This window comes from Hemicordylus capensis, chromosome 1 (genome assembly GCF_027244095.1).
Source record: "Hemicordylus capensis ecotype Gifberg chromosome 1, rHemCap1.1.pri, whole genome shotgun sequence".
Taxonomy (NCBI): Eukaryota; Metazoa; Chordata; class Lepidosauria; order Squamata; family Cordylidae; genus Hemicordylus; species Hemicordylus capensis.
The window spans coordinates 385092988-385113848 of NC_069657.1; the positions used below are offsets into that span (position 1 = coordinate 385092988).

A 20861-nucleotide genomic window follows, 5' to 3' on the forward strand; every position below is an offset into this window, starting at 1 on the left:
GCAAGGGTCTTCTGGAGGTGCCAAGAGCCAGCTCTTGCCCTGACAGTAGTAGAGCAGCTTCTGTTCAGTTACATTACTGATGCTTCCTTCTCAGCCAGTTTGCGGCTCAAATGCATAGGCCTGCACTTAGCTGCAGAGTGGTATAACCATAAAATACACTAGTAAACAAGTGGTTCCCTCTTCCTGGGAGCAAAAGGGAACCAGATGGGTCTGCCAAAATCTTCTGTAGTATCGTAAGATACTACCTTTAGTTGCTTCTTAAATTATTATAGCTTACTAAAACTCTAAACAAAAGTGCAGCAAAACTAAATTCAGTGAATAGCATCCAGACTAGTTAGTCATGACTAAACACCTTTGAAAACAATGACACAAATTAGTAATGCTAAATTGCAAGTAATGGGATTAGTCATGACTAATTTATTCTGGTTGCTGCCTAGTGACTTGCTCTTTGCAATAATGCTGATTAGAAATGCATTTTATTACTCCTATGCCTATTGCATATAAAATAGAGAGAAGGTGTAATGCAGTTTATAAGGACAGTCACAGCCATTTAGCATTTAGTAGATTTCAGTATACTAATACCTAGAAGAGTTCCTATTAAAGAGCTACTTCTTGGAAATTGGAATTTAATTTTTCATTGACATTTTCTAGTTTCCTAAGTAGTTCACTAATTCCATGGGTAACTAGTTGCATTGGTACGGAATTTCATTTTTTAAAACTTCTTTACTTTATATTGCACTTTATTTTAAGTGGCAGGAGCTCTTGGATTGTTCACTGAATTAAGAACGTGACCCCATCACTTGTATTTAAATACAAATAAGTTGAAAGCTGTGAACAGGTAGAATGCATCCCCCCATTAACTGTATTACACTTGAAAATTGTGAACTTGGATCATTACCTTCTTTTTTAAAATACTAATTGCTTGAAGGACACTTGCTTAAGGGAGGAAAAAAGATTAAAAACCAACTATATGATTGAAATCTTTGGAAAATAGTTAAAGTGCTGAAGTATTTTTATGACCATTTCAGAGCAAAATGGGTGAGTGGGTAGGGAGGAATACTATATTGATTTCCATCTGCTTCCAGCACTTTGTTAGGTGGTTGTGTTGACCCACAGCCACTTGCTAAATTCAGTTATGGTATGCTTGCTAAGCCATAATTACGGAGGTTTAGTGGTAGTGTGTCAAAAGCTGAATTTGGTACATGAAGACGGGGGGGGAGGGAGAGGGAGCATGCACATGACAAATTCACCCTATGCTGGAAGCTGCAATGTTGGTGTACTGTTTTTCCCCCCACAACAGCAAATCATATATGTGATTATGAGACGAGGCCCAAATTTAAACTTGGGGTTCCCTTTCCATAGTTGTGAAGAGTATAATAGAAATCAATCAGAAGGAAAAATTGACATTATTCTTGCAATAACCAGTCATGCAAGGGGATGAATTTTCTTTGAGTTATAGCTGCCTGTGTGAGAATAGGACTCACTCATCCTGGATTCCATGGAAACCTTTTCCTTAGGGCTCTGATGAACTTGACACAAATAATACAGTACATCCATAACCCTGTATTCTAGTCAATTAAGTCTCTGGATGCAGGAACAGAAGGGACCCTGCTGAATATTTTGAATTTTCTGTTTGGATGCAAAACATGAAATGTCATGTTTCCAACACAAATATTTTGAAGGTTTTGAAACTGTCTAGGGAATTTAATTTTTGTTAATACGAAAATGATTGTTTAGAATATGGAACATTTTTGGCCATGAAGTCAAATAGATACAGTACATTAGAAGTTCTCCGTTTTGCATTTCTGAATTCTTGAATTATATTGTGCAGTTTTAGGATGTAGCCAGTGTACAAGTGTCACAGAATCATGTAGGGCCTTGTTTCCTGGGATTTCTGGGCTGTAGAATGGGGAATTTCATATTTAAATGCTCCCCCATGAAAATCCTTCCTGCACATAGAAAATAAGCATTCCAGAGTCTAAACAAACATAGACACTTTCTGCTTGTCCAGAAAGTTGATCAGTTTTATTTTACTGGTTGTGTAAGTGGAAGGAGCTGTTTTCATTGGTCAGAATCCAATTCCTCATCTGTAGTCTGAAATGAACTGTCCAGCAAGAGCTGCACCAGATCAGCTCTTGCTTTTAAATGTATTATTTTAAATTTTGGGATTGCATTTTCACAAAATGTAATGTATGCAAGGCAATGTACACAAATGTAAAAGAAACATCATCAGTTTAATATCATTACATAATAATTGCAACCTGAACATAAGAAGTAGGGTTCACAGTGATTTCTGTAAGTTAGGGCTACCCAGAACATATAGAATGGGCTGCAGTGCCTGTGACTAAGTGTGTATAAATTGCCTAGGTCTAGGTTATCTGAGGGGCCACTATTTCCATGTGCATCTCTTTCCTTGCAGCTTTGGATGCCCCCACCTTTAGGGTTAAGAGAGGTGGCCACCAGAGACTGAGCTCTTCCATGGTGGAACCCTGATGTTGCTCCCCTGCAACTGGTATTTAGAGGCATCTTGCCTCTTAGAATGGAGGTGGCCTATAGCTCTCAGACTAGTAGCCACTGGTGGACTTGTCTTCCATGAATTTATCTAAGCCAGTCTTAAAATCATCCAGGCTGTTGGCTGTTACCACATCTTGTGGCCGAGAATTCCATTGCATACATTGTGTGAAAAAGTATTTCCTTTTGTCTGTCCTAAATTTCTTGGCAATCAGTTTCATGGGATGACCCCTGGTTCTAGTGGTGTGTGTGAGAGAGAGAGATTTCTCTCTATCCACTCTCTCTACACCATGCATAATTTTATTGACTTCTATCATGACCCTTCAGTCATCTTTTTTCTAAACTAAAAAACCCCAGGTGTTGTGGCCTTACCTCATAAGGAAGGTCCTCTAGGCCCCTGATCATCTTGGTTGCCCTCTTCTGCACCTTCTCCAGTTCTATAACATCCTTTTTGATGTATGGTGACTAGAACTCTACACAGTACTCCTAAAGTGGCCACACCATAGATTTGTATAAGGGCATCATGATATTAGCAGTTTTATTTTCAATCCCCTTCCATGGGTATTCTAAGCATGGAATTGGCCTTTTTCACAGCTGCTGCATGTTGTATCAACACTTTCAACAAACTGTCTTCCATGAACCCAAGATGTCTCTCCTGGTCAGCTCGGTGTATATGTGAAAATCCCCCCCACACCCAATATGCATCACTTTACACTTGCTAACATTGAACCACACCTGCCATTTTGTCACCCACTCCCCCAGTTTGGAGAGATCATTTTGGAGCTCCTCACAATCTGTTTTGGATTTAACTACCCTAAACAGTTTGTTGTCATTTGCAAATTTGGCCACCTCACTTCTTACCCCAACTTCTAGATCATTTATGAATAAATTAAAAAGCACTGGTCCCAGTACATCATCTTTATCCACGTGCCTGTTGTCACTCTCAAAGAACTCCAAAAGGTTGGTGAGGCAAGATTTACCTTTGCAGAAGCCATGCTGGTTCTCCTTCAGCAGGGCCTGTTCTTCTGTGTGCTTTACAATTTTATGCTTGAGGATGCTTTCCATCAGTTTGCCTGGAACAGACGTTAAGCTAACCGGCCTGTAATTTCCCAGATCGCCCTTGTACCCCTTTTTGAAAATCGGTGTTACATTTGCTACTTTTCAGGCCTCCGGTACAGAGCCTGATTGCAGGGACCAGTTATATATTTTAGCAAGGAGGTCGGCAATTTCACATTTGAGTTCTTTAAGGATTCTCAGGTAGATGCCATCTGGCCCTGGTGATTTGTTAATTTCACCACCTCTGTCTGACTCAGTTCTTTAGCCTCTGTCCCTGAGAAGCTCAGTTCAGGCATAGGTATATGCTCGGTATCGTCTGCTGTGAAGACAGATCCAAAGAACTCGTTTAGCTTCTCTGCAATCTCCATATTCTTCTTAATAATCCCTGTCACTCCCTTATCATCTAATGGACATCATCTAACCCTGGCAGGTTTCCTGCTTCTGATGTATTTAGGTAGTTTTTGTTATTCCCCTTGATGCTTTTAGCTAAATGTTCCTCAAACTTTCTTTTTGCCTCCATTATTGTCTCATTGCATTTCTTTTGCCAGAGTTTGTGTTCCTTTCTGTTATCTTCATTTGGGCAGGCCTTGCAATTTCTGAAGGAATTCTTCTTCCTCTTTATAGCTTCCTTGACTTTACTTGTTAGCCATGCTGGCATCCTTCTCAACTTGGTAGTTCCTTTCCTTCTTTTGGTATACATCCTAACTGTGCTTCTATTATTGAGGTTTTAAATAAACTCCATGCATTCTGGAGTGAAGTGACTGTCTTGATCTTTCCTTTCAGTTTTCTTTTCACCAAACTCCTCATTTTAGATAAGTGTCCTCTTCTGAAGTTCAAAGTTTCTGTGTTAGACTTCATTGGCTATTCTCTCCTCACATATATGCTGAATTTGATGACACTATGGTCACTGTCCCCTAAAGGTTCTTGCACCAGGTCCTGTGCACCACTTAGTTTAAGTCCAAGGTCATCTTCTCTCTGTTTGGTTCCATTACCAACTGTTCTGGGGTACAGTAGTTCAGCGTATCTAAAAATTTGGCCTTTTGTCATAATTTGAATGTGAATGTATGCAATCTTTGTGTGGGTAATTGAAGTCATCCATTATTACAGCTCTGTCTCTTTGATGACGCCCTGATTTCCTTCTGCAACTCCTAGTCACTGTCAGCATTTTGATCAGGAGAGCAATATCACATTCCTAGTAGCAGTTTGCCAGAGTTTGTGTTCCTTTCTGTTCTCTTCATTTGGGCAGGCCTTGCAATTTCTGAAGGAATTCTTCTTCCTCTTTATAGCTTCCTTGACTTTACTTGTTAGCCATGCTGGCATCCTTCTGGACTTGGTAGTTCCTGATCAGGAGAGCAATATCACATTCTTGGTAGTTTTGATCAGGAGAGCAATATCACACTCCTAGTAGTACATTTCCTTTCAGACCTTGTATTGTCACCCACAGAGTTTCTGTGTAGGACTCCAGTCTCCAAGGTTTTGTTAAATTCTATCCCTTATTTAACATACTGTGCTATTATACGCCCCACCACCACCACCAGTTCATCTTACAGATCATCCGCATTCTCAGCTATCAGAGTGGTGCAATCAGCATAGCACAGGTTATTGATGTTTCTTCCTCCAACTTTAGACTCACACTCACCTTCTTCCAATCCAGTTTCTTTCAGTGTATGTTTAGCATATAAGTTGAATAAATAAGGAGAAGGTATACAGCCTTGTCTTACTCCTTTGCTGCTCTGGAAACAGTCTGTTTCACCATGTTCCATCTGGACAGTGGCTTCCTGCCCTGTGTATAGGTTTCTCATGAGAACAATGAGATGTTCTGGGACACCCATTTTCCTAAGGATATTCTACAACTTGGCATGGTCGAAACAAACAAAGTCTTTTCTGTAGTCAATAAAGCATATATTGACTTCTTCCTGGTATTCTTTGGCTTTCTCAATCATCCAGCGTGCATCAGCAATGATGTCTCTTGTTCCTCGGCCTTTTCTGAAACCAGCTTGAACATCCGGCATTTCACTTTCCACGTAGGACTCTAATGTGCATTGGATGATCCTGAGCATTATTTTGCTAGCATGTGAACTAAAGATATTGTGTGATGGTTTGTGCAATCTGTTGAGTCTCCTTTCTTTGGTATTGGTATGTATATGGATCTCTTCCAATCTGTTGGCAACTGTGTCGTTCTCCAGATTTGCTGGTACAGTTTGGTTAGAGCCTTCTCTCCTTTCGCATCCTTTAACATACTAATTTGAGGTTGGAACCTCCTTCTGAGTTCAGACATCTTTCAGAAAACTTTCCTTGTTTTTCTATGTCAGATTGCCCACTGATTAGATTGCTCACTACTAGCCTAACCTTCTGAAGGAGTATCCCCTGTGCAATAGGATATGAGCTCATCATCTATGGAAGGGGTCCCTTCTAAGAGAGTGTTTCCCTTTTGCTTGGAATGATGTATGACATGAACTCTTGATTTTACATGAAGACACACGAGCTCTTGGTGGGATGTAGTTCAGAACAGGGTTTTTTTTGCTGTCTCTGTCTGCTATTTAATATGCTACAGCTTAATCTGCTCTTGCCTATTTTAGTTATGTTTTAATTATGTATTTATATTTTATTGTTGAATTATAGTTTTAAAATCTAATGTTAACTGTTTTGAAGATGGTATTTTCAAAAAGAAGGGTAGCAATATTTTAAATAAGCAAACATAGAACATATACTGTAAGCTGCCTCACACCAACTCATCACACTATGCTGACCACTCAAGATGGTGTCCACACATGCTCAGATGCCATTTCTGGGCCAACGCTGCCACAGGCTGCTGAGAACAGGGAACTTCAAGAAGTTGCCCCAACATGGCTTTTAAGAACAGACAATGGGGCTACTAAATATGGACAGTGTTGTGCTAGGGCATCAGGGAAGAAGGTAAGATCTGCCTCCCCCTGTTAAAGCAACTACTCCCCACCCCTTTGGATGTGCATTAAACACTTTGTACACATCCCTATTTCAGACAGAGGTCTTTCCCAACCCTACATGGAAATGCCAGGGATTGAACCTAAGATCTTCTGTCTACAAAGTATGTGCCCTACTGTTGAGCACTGGGTCTGTCCCTAAATTAATAAGTACATTTGTGTTCTATTGATTAATATTAGTATTATAGGGACTGTGTTATGTAATTGCTGTTGGAGTTGAAGCCATAGAATCAATTGCTGATGGAGTTGAAGCCATATATGGAAGAACTAGGGGAGCTGATGAAGCGAGGTAGACAACTAGAGCGCAAGTGGAGGAGGACCCTACTCAAATCTGACATATTACAGCACAGAGCACAATTGAAAGTCTATGCCATGGCAAGTACTTGCAGTAAAGAAGCAATTCTTTGTTGCACATACTGTGTCCACAGGTTCATGTCCAGTGGAATTGTCAAATGGGTGGTGAGAAGATTTATACGGACCACTTCTGCCCCGGCTTTAGAACCATCAGTAAGCTGCTGTGAGGCGTTGAATGAGTTTTTTGTTGACAAAATAGCTCATATTCGAGCCGAACTGGATACCACTGCTGGTGTAGAGTCTTTTGTAGGGGTATCCAGTAACTCCTCTTGTGTGGTTATATTGGTTCAGATTCAGTTTGTGACTCCTGAGGACATGAATAAACTGCTTGGAGCGGTGTATCCTACCACTAGTTCTCTTGACCCTTGCACAGCATGGCTTATACAATCTAGTAAAGAGATTATTGGAGAGGGTCTGATTGAGATCATAAATGCATCTCTGAGGGAAGGTAGGATGCCTCCTTACCTTAATTATAACAGCCCTTTTAAGGAAGCCTATATTAAATCTCTTGGAGTTAGACAATTATAAGCTTCTGTCCAACCTTCCGTGGCTGGGCAAGGTGATTCAGAGGGTGGTGCCTCTCAGCTCCAGCAAGTCTTGGATGAAACAGATTATCTAGACTGATAATTGATTATCAATTGAAACTGGCTTTTGGGTGGGTTATGGGGTGGAGACTGCTTTGTTTGGCCTGATGGATGATCTCCAATTAGGAATTGACAGAGAGAGTGTAACTGTTGATCCTTCTGGATCTCTTGGCGGCTTTCGAAACCATCGACCATGGTAACCCTCTGGACCGTCTGAGGGGGATGGGTGTAGGAGGCACTGTAACAGTGGTTCCGTTCATACCTCTTAGGCAGATTTCAGAGGGTGTTGCTTGGAGACACCCTCTACAAACAAGAGATTTTATATGGTGTTCCTCAGGGCTCCATTTTGTCTTCAGTGCTTTTCAACATCTACATGAAACTGTTAGGAGACATCATCAGGGAACAACATAGGAACACAGGAAACTGCCATATACTGAATCAGACCATAGGTCCATCTAGCTCAGTATTGTCTACACAGACTGGCAGCGGCTTCTCCAAGGTTGCAGGCAGGAATCTCTCTCAGCCTTATCTCGGAGATGCCAGGGAGGGAACTTGGAACCTAGATCCTCTTCCCAGAGTGGCTCCATCCCCTATGGGGAATATCTTACAGTGCCTATACATTAAGTGTCCCATTCATATGCAACCAGGGTGGACCCTGCTTATCTACGGGGACAAGTCATACTTGCTACCACAAGATCCAAACAAGACAGGCGTGCTCACTGTAGCAAGCCTCAATTCAGGAGATGGGATAGATCTTCCTGTTCTAGTTGGGGTTGTACTCCTCTTGAAGGAACAGGTTCACAGTTTGGGAGTACTTCTGGGGCCAACTCTCTCCCTGATATCTCAGGTGGAGCTAGTGGCCAGGAGTGCTTTTTATCAGCTGGCTAATACATCAGCTGCACCCTTTCCTGGAAGAGTGTGACCTTAAGACAGTGGTGCACATACTGGTCACTTCCAGGCTTGACTACTGCAATACACTCTATGTGGGGCTGCCTTTGTACATAGTCTGAAAACTGCAATTGGTGCAGAATGCTGCCACCAGGTGGTCTCCTGTTTGTCCCAAAGAAACCATCTCACTCCTATTTTGAAAGAATTACACTGGGTGCCAATAGGTTTCCTGGCAAAACACAAAGTGCTGGTTATTATCTATAAAGCCCTTAAGAGTTTGAGCCCAAGATATTTAAGAGAATGCCGCCTATTAAGATGGCCTCTTAAAATAATTAAGATTACACCACCTAGAGATTTACATATCAGGCAGTATAAAAATATGATAAATAAATAAATCAGGGGAGATTTGTTTGTGCGTGCCACCGGCTCATCTGGTGGCTATTGGAAGTCGAGCCTTCTCTGTAGTTGCCCCAGGGCTGGGGAATGCACTTACTGCTCAGATTAGAGCTGCTCCATCCCTGATGGCTTTTAGGAAACAACCGAAGACACATCTCTTCAGCCAACCTTTTTAGTTGACGTTTTAGTTGATGTTTCTAGTTGAAATTTATTGATTGTTTTAACTTTATATTGTATATATGTTTTAAATGTGTTAACCTTTTTGTTTCATTTCATTATTGTAAACCAGCTAGAGACTTTGGTAGTGGGCAGTATATAAATAAGTTGAATAAAATAAATAAAAATAAACTAAGAATTAATTAGTTTTGTTATTTATTTAAATGCTTCGTGTGGGGGATATGAACGACAAGATTTGAAATCCTTGTAGAAGATAGGTAGCCTTTGTACTTCCTAAACATAACAGCAGTGTGAACAAGCAATGACTTTTTAAAAAAAAAAAAAAAAGCAGGATTGAGAAGTCATGCTAGCTGGAGCAAAGCTGCTGACCTTTGCTGCCTCTGCTAATCCTTGACAGAGACCTCCCCCATCTTCTGCACTGGTAGTGGAAGCAAAGGTACAGCAGTACTTGCTGTTTGGGCACCCTTGAGATAAGCATCACTAAGAGCTTTACAAACAATATACTAGCCGTACCCAAACCCCTCTTCATTAGTAAGTGTTCCCAATTTAAGAAAGATAAGGAATTTGAAGTGCAGAAGCACTGTGACCTCACCCAAGTGATGTTGTAATTAACAAATATATCATTAGCACTTTGGTGTGCTGACTGACAGATTTGTTCTCTAATTACAGCATTTCCACTGAGCGCACAGAGATAGTTCTGTAGTAAGAATGCTGTTCAAGACATGGGTGGTTTTTTAGTTAACAAATCCTGTTAAAGATATTTAGATACTCAGGCTTCTGAAATGCAGAGTGCATTCACCTAGGGACATGAAGACACCCACCCTAAGACATTTTGGTCCAAATTATACACAATACTAAAAGCACTGTTGGGTTGCCATGTCCCCCCCTCACCTGCCCCAAATCTAATAGCAGCTGCATGATGGGGAACATGATCCAGATGAGGACTGTGATGGGGGGGGAGGTAGCTGATGTTACGGTGATACTGATGCTGAATTAAATATTCCATCACAACTAAAAAATAGTTTTGTGGCATTTCCATCTGCACTGTGGGACTGATGAAAATGTGCTTTCCAATGCTGCTATTTGTCTTGGGAGAGAAACTGTCATTAATTTATTTTATTTTATTTTTTTAAGACAACAGTGCTTTTAGCATTACATGCAGTTTGCCCCTTTGTTAATCTTCCTGAAACTTTGTCCTGCCTTTGAAATTCATCAGCTGTTTTACCCAAGGAGGAACCTCCAAATTTGTGTCAGAAATTTGTTTTAAGCTGTTCTCAGTATAACTCAAGAAATGACAAAGCAAAAGAACTCATTGAAGTCTTTTTGAAGTGTGTGCTTGTAAAAATTATATTTCCACATTCAGAAAATCGCTAGAAAACAAAGCCATTTTCAGTAAGTTGCAACTTGCATTTTTCATATGGGAGCATCTTTGCAAGACTATTTTGTTGCAAGGAAATGGAGATTAGTGAATAGAACTGTGCCAAAGTACTTTCATTTTAACTTCTGTTAGGAACATAGGGAGGTGCCTTATACCAAGTCAGGCCATTGGTCCATTTAGCTCAGTATTGTCTAAACAGACTGGCAGCAGCTTCTCCAAGACTGCAGGCAGGGGTCTCTCTCAGCCCTATCTTGGAGATGCCAGGGAGGGAACTTGGAACCTTCTGCATGAAGCATGCTGATGCTCTTCCCAGGACAACCCCTTCCTCTGAGGAGAATATCTTACCCTGCACACACATGTCTTCCATTCAAATGTAAACCAGGGCAGACCCTGCTTAGCCAAGGGGATAATTCATACTTGCTACCACAAGACCAGCTCTCCTCACCATCCAGTTCTCTGCACCATTATTATTGAAAAGCACCTCCATTTTCTAGTAGGCTTCAGCTGCTCCCTCAAAATTTTATCTGTTTTTTGTTCAAGGGACTTTATTTATTTGATTGATTGATTGATTGATTGATTGATTGATTGATTGATATACTGCCCTTCCAAAAATGGCTCAGGGCATTAAAAGCCCCTAAACAGGATTGGGCTGGCCTGTCCATGAGGCAACCTGAAGTGGTCACCTCGGGTAATAGAGGTGTCATAGCTGCCTGCTACTGCCTCCTCCTCTGCCCCTTGCCACCTCTTGTCTCAGCAGTGGCAGTACATGAAATGCTTCTCCTCATTCAGCATACTTCATTTGAAAAGGGGGAACAGCAGAAAAGGACACACCAGTCAACTAGTATTCATGTTGGCGAAATTATTATGAGTCTAGGCCACACTTGCATCTCCTTCACTCAGTCTCTTCCACTCCCCACTCCTGCTTTCAAATGCAAGTGCAGCAAGTGAGGAGTAGAACACAGAGACCCTTCTCATGTGGCTTACTGCTGAGGCAGATGGTAGCAGGTGGGTGAAAAGGCAGCAGGGGACAGCTCTTGGGCTGCTGCCCCTAGAGGTCATTTTTGTGAAATCCCTGAACTAGCCCACAGTGCACAACTAGAGGAAGCATCTGAACTATTTTGGGAGCAGAAGAGCTGTACCATCTTTGAGCTTCTCTGACCAAACTCAAAGAAGTTCTGTGGTCTTAACTGAGTTAACCTTTGGCAGATATGCTTTATAGAGTTTCTATAAATCCTCCCACCAGCCTATGTGACTGGTAGCAGCCCATCCTGGCCTTAACCCTGCCTAAAGTAATGGGCTCGGGAGTCTCTCCAGGATGCCCCACGGGGCATCCTGGAACTTCTGGGAGCCATGCAGTCCCCAATCCCCACAGCCCCTGCCGGCTCTATGACAGAGCTGGCAGTAGTGTGGGTGGCTGATCGGGCCACCCAGCTACGAGCGACTGCTCATCTGCAGGGGAAACGGGCTAAGCCTGTTTTCCTCACAGAACCCCCTCAGGCGCTTCACACGAGTCGTGTGAAGCGCCTCAGCTTTTATTTAGCCTGTTTGCCACCACTTAGTCAGTCGTTTTGGCTAGATGTTGGAAGATGCTGCCATCTGTGAATGAATGGTTAATGAAAGTATTTGAAATGGTTGAAATTGACAAATCTGACTGATTTGGTTCATAAGAGAAATTGAATATCCTATGCAGGAACATTTGATAAATCGGTTTCCTTTGATTTATACTGGAATGCAGTGTGTAACTGTATATGCTTGGGTAGCAATGTCTTTTCTTTATTTTCTTTGCATTTGTACTCTATTTACATTGTCTACTAAATAAAAACCATACATATGCCTATACAAGCATCAAAACTCTGCAAACATTCAACTGAGCATTAGTGGTTTTTCTACCTTTAAAATGTCTCTCATTTACCTATTCCAGGTTACCCTCGCAATGCAATTTTGTTTATTTCCTTTGTAGATATATAGTGTACTTGTTTAGCTGTAAAACCAGATGTGCTGCAGATGTCATTGGATTAGGGGTGCACTTTCTGCCAGCTAGCCCCTGCAGTGTCATTCCCTTCCCACACTATGTATTAAGCTATTCCTGAAGGTCCCTTGGCCCCTAAAATCTTTTTGTTTTTAAGCACTGGGATCTGCAGGATGGGGGAGAGGACTGCAAGCAGATCATTGCTTGCAGTCCTCTGGATCTAAACCATCATCGTATAGTTTTTTGGTTTTTTTAAAAAGGTACTTTCTTTTCCAGATAGGTTCTGATCATTATCCTCCATATATATCAAGATCGTCAAGTTACTATAAAGGCACAGGAAGCAATGTGCCAAAACTTGAATTTGCTCATTTGCTTTTTAAAATAAATGAATGCTGCAAGAAAGTTTTAACTACCATATATGGGAAGCCTTCTCAGAACAAACTGAGATGATTACTTCAAATGCAAGTTGCCTGTGCTTACTTGATAAACAACTTAATTCCCCAGGAACCTGCTTTTAAGCCTATGTGTTTTGCAACCCATATTTTCAACAGTTGTATGTAAGAAATAATTGCATATTATTTTTGACAACTTGCCAGTCTCTGGTATTGTAAATTTTGCAAGCATGTCCACAGCTGTAGAAGTGATCAGCTGAGGATATTATGGTAATTGTTTAGGTAAAGGAATTCTGCTAGCAGTTAAATGTCTGCGTGTGCCTGAATCAGCTTTCTGTTGGTTCCCAGCAAGATTAGCAATGATCAGTGCAAGAGCCTGCCTTGCCCCGCTTGATCCCATAGTATTCTTAACAAAAGCCTTCACGTCTCTCCAGTAAATGTTAGTACCATTTATCAAACTCATTGAGCATTCATTTGTGGGAATTTCAATCTAGTCTGGTTCCCTAACTGTTGAAAAGGCTTCAAATGGAGAATGATGGCTTATTGTTATCTTACATTTAAACGTAGTGCCTGGAAGGACTGCTTTGGAAGTGATGCTTCTAATCTTGTACATCTTCGGATAAGCTTGGTGCTTGTTTTGTAGATCTGTAGTATCAGGCAGCTCAGACTTTATGCTGCAGATACAAAGCACTGCATGTACAATAGCGTGTGATGTCATGTTCACATATTTAAGCAACCATTTTGCTCATACACAGTTACTAAGCAGATTTGGGATATGTCTGCTTAGGAGTTTGGGCAGGCAATGCAGAAGTCTGTGTAGCTCAAAGGTTTGCCACATACAAAAATAAGCTGGCCAATGGAAGAGGATAATGTAACTGATTATGCTGTTTTACCCATTCTGGAACTAGGAGAACAAACGTCTGAAAGAGACATTTCTGTTGACAAAAATGCATGCATATAGGTCAGTATATTTAATTAATAGTCAAATTGATGTCCTCAGATGGCAAAAATGCTCCTAAAAAGCTTAATGCTACTCTGCAGAGATGCCTTTGTCTTGAAGAATCCTGAAGTAGACTGTGAGGGCAGCTTCTGGGGGAAGAAGAAGTGGCATTTTGGTCTGTAAAAAGAATAATGCTGAACTTTGAGGCCTTCTGATTGATTGCTGATAGCTATTGGCCATTTCCCTTGTCCGGCCTACTTTCCTTCACAAGTGCCATTTCCATTGTGACTTTAGGCTTATAAGAAAGAAAAGGCAATTGGCAAATGGGGAGTCGTAACGCAGCAAAAGGGACCACTGGGCTGAGTTTTCCAGCATTCAGCCTAGGCTCCTTTCAGCAATACGTGAAGCTAGCTGGCTGTATGTGAAGTGCTATGTGAATGCACGGAAAATAGTTACCTTTGCTTCTTGGGTCTCACTTTTTAATGTGTGGGAGCAGAGAGCTTCATGGTATTTGGAAGAGATATACCCAAATGCCCAAAGCTAGCACTAAGGTTCTGGCTTTATTTGAAGAATTTGTTGCATATATCCCCATGGCAAAATCCATAATATGAAAAGGTACCATGCCACCTAATTACTTCGTGAGATAAGATTGACAATTGCTTCCCAAAGGAATACTGGAAATGTGACCAACAAGTGGTTGGTCATATTTTATCATATGTGGTGGACTTGTAACAAAGCCCAATCATTTTGGAAGCAAATTCATTCTAAAATGGAGCAAATTTTGGAAATCAAATTCCCTTTTTTGCCAGAACTTTTTCTTTTAAAGATGAGGAAACCTTACATTCCCATTAAGTTTACTGAGTTATCTTTATACATGATTACGGCAGCTATGATTTTTATATGCTACTAACTGGCGCTCTCTGGTGATTCCATTTTTAAACAATTGGTTTTTTAAATTATGAGATTATGCTTCTATCTTTAAGATTACTGCTTATTACTTGGAGACGATTTTGATCTGCCTGTTCTGGATGGGGTCACACTTCCCCAGAAGGAACAGGTATGCAGTCTGGGGGTGCTTCTGGATCCAAGTCTCTCCCTGGTGTCCCAGGTTGAGGTGGTGGCCAGAGGTGCCTTCTATCAACTTTGGCTGATATGCCAGCTGCATCTGTTTCTTGAGATAGATGACCTCAAAACAGTGGTACATCTCCTGGTAGCCTCCAGACTGGATTACTGTAATGTGCTCTATGTGGGGCTGCCCTTGTACGTAGTCCGGAAACTACAGTTGTTTCAGAATGCGGCAGCCAGGCTGGTCTCTGGGTCATCTAGGAGAGACCATATTACTCCTGTATTGAAGGAGTTACACTGGCTGCCAATATGTTTCTGGGCAAAATACAAGGTGTTAGTTATAAGGTATAAAGCCCTAAACAGTTTGGGCCCTGGGTATTTAAGATAACGTCTTCTTCGTTATGAATCCCACTGCCCATTGAGATCATCAGGAGAGGTCCGTCGGCATTTGCCACTGGCTCGTCTGGTGGCTACTCAGGGACAGGCCTTCTCCGTTGTTGCCCCAAGGCTTTGGAATGCGCTCCCTAGTGAAATAAGAGCCTCTCCATCTCTGACAATTTTTTAAAAGTCTTTAAAGATGCATCTGCTCACCCAGGCTTTTAACTGATACTGTTTTTATTGTTTTTAATGTTGTTGTAGAATATTGTTTTTTAAAAAAATTAAATTGTGTTTTAAATGTCTTGTGTTTTTTTAAACTAATGTTTTAATGTTGTTTTTATCTTGTAAACCACCCAGAGATGTAAGTTTTGGGCGGTATAAAAATATGTTTAAAATAAATAAATAAATAATATATGAACAGCGCCTCAAAAGAGTCGTTTATGCTTGTTTGGGAAACTTTTATAAACTTTAGCATTCGACAAGGCCAGCATTTGTTCCTGAGATCTGGGTTTGATCTGTAATCTATTCTGTATATCTATTGTAATTTTGCTCACATTAAGACCAGCAGGTGGAAGTAATCTTATCTTTTCTCTCTCTCTCTTTTAGTATATCTTTTCTCTCTCTTATGTCTCAAACGTTTTCTTGTTCTTGAACTCCGATTCACTTTAAAGGTCTTACCTTATTCTATGTTTCAAGATGTATTCAAGTGTTGTTCTTTTACTATTTTAATTAATAAATTTTTTTGCAATAACAACTACCACTTCATGAGAAATTTCACACAGATTGAATGGATGGTTTGACTCCTAGGACCAGCAAAAAGCCCTGAATAGTCTATTGGATGGACTGACATAATAATAGTTTGAAAACTGAGACTGAATGAGTTGAAAAACAGCATGGTTTGTGATGATGTCATCCACCCCAATTCAAGATAGCAGACATGTGAACATTTGAGTCACTGGTGGGCTAACCTGTGAACCGCTTAACTGGACAAAATTTGGTACGGTTGTAGGGACACAGAGGAATACCTCAATGGCATAGTTTGTGATGGTGGCTTTCACCCTAATTCAAGATGGTGGATGCATGAACGTTTGAGGTAGAAGTGGGCTAACTTGTGAATAGAGTAATTATCAATTAAGATTATAGTGAAAGGAAAGTAGGCAGATTAGTTCTTACAAGAACTTCTTGTCCATGTCTAGGTTTGTCTCGGCTACTATTTCCAAAAGGGGAAGAGAATGAATTGCATTTCTGGTCTGTTGTAATGATTATTGTAATAATGTTAGTGAAAGTGTTCTGCACTAACTCATCATTGAGTCAGTGTGGGTTTTTTTTTTAAACTTTCAAGTTAGTCTTTGCTCCTATTTGCAAAGTTATGATAGTGGAGCAGAGTACCTTGCAGGGTTATTGTAACATTTCCTCGATTTCCCCCTCCCCCCTCCAGAATCTGGTATTGAGAGGTATGTTACCTCTGAGCATGGAGGTTCTGTTTTCCTATCATGTCCAAACTGTTGCAAATTCCATGTTTAGTGAATTTCTGTAAAGAATCAGTCCATTCTGCAATGAATTAATGGAAATTATGCACTTACTTCTCTTATTTACTTTTGGCTATCTCTTGCAAAGGTTGTGTTAAGAAGTATGACTATATAGTCCTGTACATGTTCATGAAGATAATATAGCTGAAATTGTTTGAATTGCCTAAAGTGTTGGGTAAATTGTAAGTGTTACAGAGGTAGAGACTCTCACAACTTCATACAGACAGTGCATGCAGCATATAAATGTTAAAACCGCTCAGTTTACAATGAGAGTTAATGTGATTAAAATTTGCCTGCAAATTGTAAGTTAGGACGATTCTTAAGTATTAGAATTTAAAAGTATTCTATTGGTATTGATGAGACATTTGCTTCACAGTCAATTTGTGGGATACTGTGAAAATGTCAGTATGCATCAGACAGAAATCCATCAGGTGTTTGCGGCACCTTTGAATTGCTTCCTGAAGATTTACTATAGTAGGCAGCATTTTGGGGAAGCACTGTGCCTTGTCGAGATGCATGAGACAGAAATTAATCAGTTTGCATCTCTAGCAAATGACTGAGAAAGCTGTATCTGTTCAACTTCTTTCTGGATACATTATCACTATTTTATAATATGCACATATTTACATAAAAGTATGCACACACCCTATTTGGCTTGGAATAAACAATTTTATTATCTTCGATAAATCCCTATGTGCACGTAATGCCCAACAAGTAACAACTGAAAAACAAGCAGAGAATTCTTGTATTTAAATTGGTGTCTACTTCTTTGCTGCTGTTGTTGGTCCAAGATTTCCTGCTTATCACTGAGTGAGGGGTTTCTTAAGCTCAATCAGTATGTGACATTTTTCAGCTTTGTTACTTCACAGGTACATAATCATTTAGATTCTGTGAAGAATCACATTAACAGCCAGTATGCATGTATTTTGGTAAATTATTCAGATGTAATTTTTAAAAAAATGATATGCAAACAGACTGTGGAGTTTAAATAATTAACTTTTGACTGAAAAAATAAAAGGAACATTTACCTCACAGTCTTATGTATGCGATAAATATCAGACCTCAACTTTCTTAAGTAAATCGTATACGGAATATAAAAATGAAAGACTCAAGGCTACATTTGTGATATCCATCAGCCTAACCAACGATATGTATGAATGGAGTATGTATTTCAATGGATAAAGAATGCTCCCCATTGTTTTCTTTGACAGCTTTTTGGAGACTACAACATATTTCTGTATGAAACCAAAAATGGGTGAGAAGGAGGTGTCCCTAAATGCTTTCTTCAGTATTTGGCATGAATTCAGTTCTGATTTTAAAGAATTTTGGAAGAAGGAAAATAAGCTTATTTTGCAAGAAAGGTAGGCATGTTGACATTTGTGATTAATTCTCCTGTGATGAATTTTATGATTATGAACTTGTTTAAAATTATTGAATAATGAATGGTAAATACTCTAAGGATATACAAAAGCCACCTTGTATCTGAATTTGTATTGATATAAATGTGTTGCTGTTCAAGCACTAAACTTAATTGGTTACAAGTACTCACAGATTACTCCTGCTTCTATTCAGTCTTCCACCCATTTGGGTCCTATGCCCAATTCAGGACCCAGCCAGAGGATTCTGTACACTTTGCAACCACCTTGTTTTCTGGTGCTTTTTCAAATTATCTATCTATCCATCCATCCATCCATCCATCCATCCATCTATCTATCACTGCTGCTTGTGTGATGGTGGCAAGAGTTTCAATGCACAACCACTTCCTAGGGGTTGCCATCTTGACACCCCCACTGGGTTGTATCTATAATTGAGTGGATGGGTTCAAAGAACCTGGGGCCCCCAGCTCCAGAGGGCCCTCCAGCTACATCTTTTTCTATTTTCTTCATTATCTCCTTCTCTCCAAGGGGCCGCTGGGGAGAGAGGCAACCACAGGCCCCTTAGCTATGCCCCTGCACTCCCAGATACATAGTGCCCCCAGACACAGTATTGTCTCAAGACAAAAGTAAAAATATGTTTTCATTTTTGAAAAACATATAAAAATTAATGGGTACTGAATGAGTTTCTAAAAGGGAATTCCATTTATACCTATTGAACAGAATCGCCATTGGTTATGGTATGAATGGGAATAAACTAGATGAGCTCCATTCAGTTTTTTTCATTCATTCTGAAAAAGAATGCCCTCCCCTTCTTTTACAATAACTCTTCCATTTGCTGGACAATTGACTGTTACTTCCCATATTTTTGAGATTGTATTATTTAAGAACATGGGCAACCTTCTTGATGTGATGAGAAGGAAGGATCATGTTTAGCCAGTCTTGGAGCAGTTGTACTGTCTGTTTATTTCTTATTTCTCTGTGTAAACCCACTTTGGAAACTTTTGTTGAAAAGTGGTATATAAATGTTGTTGTTGTTGTTGTTGTTGTTGTCATCTAGCTTCCAGACCTAATTTGAAAGAACTGGGCTCAACCTGTTAATTCATGACCTGGGGTCTGCAAGACAAGAATGTGTCTCCTCATACCCACTTACCAGCTTTGGCAGAGGTAGTCCATCCCAGGCACTCCTCCTTAAGAGAAATAGAACTGTTGGGTGGTGAATCTGGGCATTTTCTGTAGTAGCTCCTGATGCCATTGAATTTAGGGATGTGCATGAACCAGTTCAAAAGCCATGTTGGAGGCCTCCGAACCGGTTCGGAACTGGACTGGTCCAGTGGTCCGACACTGAGGGGGGGGGTCTACCTTTAAGGGCGGGGGGTAGTACTTACCCCTCCCGCCGCTCTTCCCCCTCCAGCGCTGCATTTAGGAACCAAGTTTCGGGGGCGGCAGCGTTCCTCCCTGCCGCCCCTGCCCCCGTCATTGCCTGGAAGTCTTGGAAATACGAGTATGCATGTGCGCGGCGCGCGCGCGCCTGTTGCCGCTGTGCGCGCTGCATACATCACACACACGCGTGTGACGTATGCGGCGCACGCCACGCGCATGCGTACTCGTATTTCCGAGACTTCCGGGCAATGACAGAAGAGCCAGTATAGTATGAATTTGCATCTTGGCACATGAGATTAGGGAAGTGATTGCACTGACAGTATGCCCATTGTGACATCAGTGTCCCAATGTGCTCTCGGAGCTTCCCTTTATCACATGGGAGGACTGTTCATCTGAATCACCTCTCTATATATGCTCCAGGATGGTATTGTCAATACTTGCCCAGTAATACATATTTATTTACAGGGTGTTGGGGTCACCTCTTTCAGCAAGGCTTGTGGGGTTTACATGAGAATCCTCTGATGCAAAGACTGAGATGTTATGGCTGGTATTTTATGAATACTAGGTTGTTAATCTTTTGCTATATTGTTTCACTTGTTATGAGCCATCCTGGACTTAAGTGGAGAAAGCAGATATAAATCTTTAAATAAAAACAAATAATGATGGCTGGTAGTCCTTCAGCATGTCTCCTCCCCTTTGGATAGCAGACTCCAAGAGGCCACTCTCTGTGTGCCTGGAGCATTATGTTGAATTCCTGCTGCTTTTCAAACTCAGAGGTCTGAGTTACTGTCCAATATTACTGAACCATTTGGCAATATAATTTTCATACACACACACACACCATCAGTGATCTGCAGGAATAGGCAGCCTTTACCATCTCTAAGACTTCCTTTCTTGTCCTATCCCATCACCCAGTTTCCATTCTCGGTTATCACATCTGGAAAGACCAAATTTGGCTGTTAGATAAAGTGATACTTATTGAATCCTAGGGAAGTTACATACATTCCTCTAGGACTGGCTGCTTCACTAAAACTCCTTGCAGTGATAAACCTTTACACTGTAGATTATATAAACAGAAAGAGTGATAACAACTGTTAAACCTAAATGCCACAGATTACTTCTGATGTGTAGTTCACATACACATTGTTATGCTTTGAAAGTAATTTACAGGTGTTGGCCATATTGGTTAAGTATTAGTGCTGAATCATCTGAAATGCTGTTTAAACAGTCATTATCAGCAAAGAGATGAACTAGCTCTTCCTGTTTGTGTTTATATTCAGACTTCCCTTTCCTATCTAGCAGTCAAGCTGCTTGTCTTTCTATAGACAAAAGAGATAGGCCCTTCTACACATATACTGGTGTTCAGCGATGTTTGCCTCTTTCATTACCGAAGACTGCGGTCCCTGTGTTGCTATTTCTGGGCAATTTGGGGGTTGGTCAGGCATGGAAGTTAAGCTAAGCTCTAGCTCGTTTGCTGAAATGCATCAGCACCAACCACTCACGGACAGCACTCTAAGTGCCTTGC

At 40.7% G+C, this 20861-nt stretch overlaps 1 protein-coding gene across 2 annotated transcripts in view; it reads left to right on the plus strand.

Annotated features, from left to right (window-relative positions):
* FMN2 (formin 2) overlaps positions 1-20861 on the plus strand; it is a 293915-nt gene that overhangs the window by 258105 nt on the left and 14949 nt on the right. For both annotated transcript variants that reach the window (XM_053300841.1, XM_053300851.1), the window contains one exon: positions 17792-17941. In XM_053300841.1, the coding sequence (XP_053156816.1) occupies positions 17792-17941 (150 nt within the window). The remainder of the gene's footprint in view (positions 1-17791; positions 17942-20861) is intronic.